At 45.0% G+C, this 5000-nt stretch overlaps 1 protein-coding gene across 1 annotated transcript in view; it reads right to left on the bottom strand.

The window, feature by feature from the left end:
* adgb (androglobin) overlaps positions 1-5000 on the bottom strand; it is a 46334-nt gene that overhangs the window by 19315 nt on the left and 22019 nt on the right. Inside the window, exons 14-15 of the mRNA XM_012824670.3 lie at positions 2100-2142; positions 13-133 (exon numbers count right to left, since the gene is read on the bottom strand). Coding sequence (XP_012680124.2) covers positions 13-133; positions 2100-2142 — 164 coding nt within the window. The remainder of the gene's footprint in view (positions 1-12; positions 134-2099; positions 2143-5000) is intronic.

Genomic DNA, 5000 nt, shown 5'->3' on the forward strand with positions numbered 1-5000 from the left:
AGGAGGCCTTACTGAAAGCAGTTGGTGAAGTGTTCCAGAGGCACCCAGGTGTCCTGCAGCAAAGGCTTCTCAGACGGACACACAGGCGGGGGGGTGGCCACTGGTGTGGACTGGGTGTCACTCGCCGTCTGGTCTATCACACACACACACACACACACACACACAAAGGTAAATACACACACCATGAGGGGTGTCACTTCTGTGACAGTTTGATGGTCACTCACCATGTCTAATATGTTCGCTCTCACACACATACACACACACACACACACACACACACACACAGTCACATTCAAAACACACACATACACAAACACACACACACACAGTCACATTCAAAACACACACAGACAAAAACACAGAAAGTTAGGGCTGTTACTTCTGTGACAGTTTGATGGTCACTAACCATGTCCATTACTTTCTCCCTCTCTCTCACTCCCTTTCTCATCTCCTCTTTCCCTCACACACACACACATACAAACAGCACACACACACAAACAAACACAAAGACATACACACATTCCAATAAGCTAGGCTTGTGTGAGTGTGTGTGTCTAAGAGGGAGACTTGAGAGTGTGTGTATGTGTGTGTATATGTATGCTTATGTGTGTGTGTGTCTGAGAGGGAGAGAGAGAGATGTGTATGTGTGTGTGTGTGTGTGTGTGTGTGTGTGTGTGTGTGTGTGTGTGTGTGTGTGTGTGTGTGTGTGTGTGTGTGTGTGTGACTGGCAGTGGTACGTGAGATGGTGTGGGGAGTATTGATCAAAGTGCAGGTGTTACTAAGCAACGATGAAATGCCTGGGAAGCGGGTAATGGCCCAGTCATGATCAGGCATAAGTGCTAGTTCCCTTTTACAGATATACTAATGAGAAACAGAAGAGAGAGTGTGTGTGTGTGTGTGTGTGTGTGTGTGTGTGTGTATGCATGTCATGTGTGTGTGTGTGTGTGTGTGTGTATCACAGAGAAACAAATGGAGCTTGTGCTTTCTGGCAAACCCTCCTCCCTGGCTCCTAACAAGTTGTCTGCCAGCTGATATAATGTGTGAGGGAAGCCCATCAGAGACATGCAGATCAGAAGTGTGTGTGTGTGTGTGCATGGGGATGAGGGCTTCATCAGGAGCAGACTGCTGAAGAGCCATTCAGTTGTGTTCAGACATACGTGAATTCTCTCTCTGTTTCTCATTTGGTCTCTCTCTCTCCCTCGTTCTCTCTCTCACACTCTCTCGTCTGGCTAGTTGAACTCTCATTCTCTCTCTCTCTCATGCTCACTGTCTCCATTTTTCCCTTTTTGTCACTCGCTCTTTATTTCCCAGTCTATTTTCCCTTTTAGTTTCTCTCTCTCTCTCTCCAAAAGACCCCATGGGTGGATCTCTCCTCAGCTTTACTGCTGTCATGTCACCCTGGGAAACAACCTCTAACCTTTGACCTTAACTGTGCACTGTACTTTCACCCATAAACAGTACACTAGGACTGGGGCTGTTTGGGGGTTACACCGGGATGTTCATCAGAGGGATGCATAAGGCCATCTCACTCTGTAACACTACCTTTTATATATCTATATCTATATATATATATAACATAATGTGCTGACCTATACATATCTATATGTCTCCAACAAATGTAAATCTCATAATGAAAGGGTGGCGTTGTGGTTGGGATCCACTGTGCTTTGTGACAGAGAGGCAAGGGTTCCTTGAACCACAGATTTCTCTCTACGGATGTAAAGGCTCATAGTCAGACTAGCAATGTTAGAAGGGATTGATGACGTTTTGGACCAACTTTGTGTGAATGCCTAACAACGTCTTTCAGTATATCTACACATTTGACTTCCTGCTAGTATGTGTGTGTGTGTATATGAGAGAAAGAAAGAGAAAGAGACCGACAGAAAGAGAAATGGATTAAGAGAGACAGAGGCAAAGAGGGAGACAGCATTACAGTGAGAGAGAGAGCACACACACAAGAAACAGAGAGAGAGAGACAGAAAGCCAGACTGTGAGAGAGATAAGTACCGAGTACAGAGTGTGTGTGTTATTTGTGTGTGTTTGTGTGTGTGTGTGTGTGTGTGTGTGTGTGTGCGTGTGCGTCTGCCAGTGTAAGATACCAGAGGGTGGTATCTCGTCCTTTTTCTTGTCCTCTGCTGTAACCTAAAGGGAAGAGTAGGTTAAAAACGGAATGAGAGTTCAGAAAACGAGTGGAGCGACAGAACACGTCCACTTTCATCCAATCAAAGACACATCCTCAAAACCATAGCACATCTGCTTTCAGAGCCCCGCATACACACTTACTCACACACACGCACACCAACGCACTCATACACTCACACACACACTCGTACACTCACACATACACACACACACTCACTGGTCTTTGTAAAACCACACTTACTGAAAAAAACTCACTTATGCACAGTACATACATACACATATACAGCACATGCCTTTGCAAAAATATCTACATATATATATATATATACACAGTATACATGGCTCAGAAGCTCCTATTTCAGACACACTCAGGCAGACAAACTCACTTACACTCACACACACACACACACACACACACACTTCCTTGCAAGACATACTGTATGTACACATTCACTACATGTTCACTGTGTGTTTAGGAGCCCCTATATAAGGTTGTCACACAGACACTTTTAAATAAAGTGCAGATCAGTGCAGTGCGATGAGTCCATCAGCACTTCCCACTCTCTGCCTGTGACGTTCTACTGATGATGCTACAACTCACCATATGCAGGCACCATCTGACCGCAGGCACTGTAGAAGGGAATGCTTGACCAATTCTCCCTTTCCCAGGTTTCATTTCCCCACACAAAATGTCCCTCCAAGTTGAGTAATCAACACAACAAATATGGTCAATGTGGCTGAACCGGTGGGCAAGAGTTCTTCCTGTATATTTTTTACTATGACAGAAAAGAAGCTTATGCTCCATCTCACGTTTTGGAAGTTAAAAGCTGAAAGAAGTTCACTATAAACAGTACTGTATTCACAGCCTGAAATTATATTTAATTCACATGTTGAGGTCCCTAATGGTAACTAAGCAACCGGCTTACTCCGGAGCGCTCCCTTTGAGTGTTCCTACCTGGCAATTACTACACTTCTCTATCACCACAGTCAAGTTTACTGTGTGTGTGTGTGTATTTGTGTGTGTGTGTGTGCACGCCTGCGTGTGTGTGTGTGCATGCATTTGTGTGTGTGTGAGAGTGCCCGTTTAGTCTATAGTTATCAGGCCGTCTGTATCTGCCTGTGTGAGTGTGTATGTGTGTGCACTGAAGTTCTGCAGGCAGTTTAGTTTATTCTATGGTTATCAGGCTGTCTGTATGTGTGTGTGTGTGTGTGTGTGAGTGTGTATGTGTGTGCACTGAAGTTCTGCAGGCAGTTTAGTTTAGTCTATAGTTATCAGGCTGTCTGTATGTGTGTGTGTGTGTGAGTGTGTATGTGTGTGCACTAAAGTTCTGCAGGCAGTTTAGTTTATTCTATGGTTATCAGGCTGTCTGTATCTGCGTGTGTGAGTGTGTATGTGTGTGCACTAAAGTTCTGCAGGCAGTTTAGTTTATTCTATGGTTATCAGGCTGTCTGTATGTGTGTGTGTGAGTGTGTATGTGTGTGCACTGAAGTTCCGCAAGCGGTTTAGTTTAGTCTACAGTTATCAGGTATGTCTTCAGCACACATGACTCTATGGCCCAAAGAACATGCAGTTCAAACTCTGCCTGTTGCCACATCAATCAGGACAGGTGGCCCACTTGATAGCCGGGTTTCGTGCAAAGCCCACTGCTAAACACTCAAAACACACTCACACACACACGTACAAACACACACACACACACACACAAACACATACAAACACCAACTCTCCCCATGGCAACAGCCCATGGCAACCCACTGAAGTGAATAAATGACACATCACTTGAAGTCATGGCAACTGCAAAACTCACAAAAGCAAGCGTCTGGTAAGTTTTTGTATGTGTGTGTGTGTGTGTGAGGTTTTCTGAGAATTCATAAAGCCCTCTTCAAAGCGGAGGAAGTGGTTCAGCGGTGTCATTTAGTCGGGGGGGGGGGGCTGTTAAGAGCTCCTTCAGCTCTGAGAGACGCGCGGGAATGACAGAGCCATGATTAACACGACTCACTGAAAAAGGAAGGAACGAGGAGAGAAGTGTGCAGGGGAGGAAGGAAGAGGAGGAGGAGGAAGAGAAAGAGAAAAGAGAAGAGTGAAGTAAAGGAGTGGTGTACAAAGGAAAGGAGAAGAAGAGAGACGAGTAGAGAGAAGAGGAGTGGAGAAGAGCAAAGAAAAGCAAAGAGGAGAGAAGAGGAGAGGAGTGAAGTGTTTTGGGATTGTGAGTAGGACAGAGGGGGAGTGAGATGCGGTGGCCAGCAGGTACCGAGCTGTGCAGGGACAAACGCTCGCACTCAAAGGGCTGTCACTTCCCTGCTAGCTGGCCCTCCTCCCGTGTCTGAGTGTCAGGGTTTGAGCCTGCTGCTGGACTGTGCTGCTCACAACACAGGTTACACAGAGAGGAGGAGAGGAGAGGAGAGGAGAGGGGAGTTTATAGATGAGGGGAAAGAGGAGGAGAGAGAAGTAAAGTAGGTAAGAGGGGAGAAGAGTAGGGTTGAGAAAACACAGGGCCAGTTTATTTCTACAGCACAGTTCATACACAGAGGCAATGCAATGTGCTTTACATACATGGCAAAAGGAACATCTAAAGGAAAGATAAAAACAGAAGAGATACGTATATAATTAAAAGAAAGTAAAGAGCATCTGAAGACCATAAAATAGAATAAAAACATAATTAAAAGAACGTCCATAGTCCATAACATAGAATAAAAACATAATTAAAAGAATGTATTAAGTCCATCAGGCAGTGGGGATGAAAGGAGAGGAAAGGAGTTTAGAGCCAAGTCTTCAGAGCACAGAGAGGAAACGTGAAAAGTGGAGTCGAGAGGAGGAGAAGAAAAGACTAAAAGAGAGAAAGAGCAAAAGAGGAGAC

The sequence above is a fragment of the Clupea harengus genome, chromosome 15 (assembly GCF_900700415.2).
Source record: "Clupea harengus chromosome 15, Ch_v2.0.2, whole genome shotgun sequence".
NCBI classification, from domain to species: Eukaryota; Metazoa; Chordata; class Actinopteri; order Clupeiformes; family Clupeidae; genus Clupea; species Clupea harengus.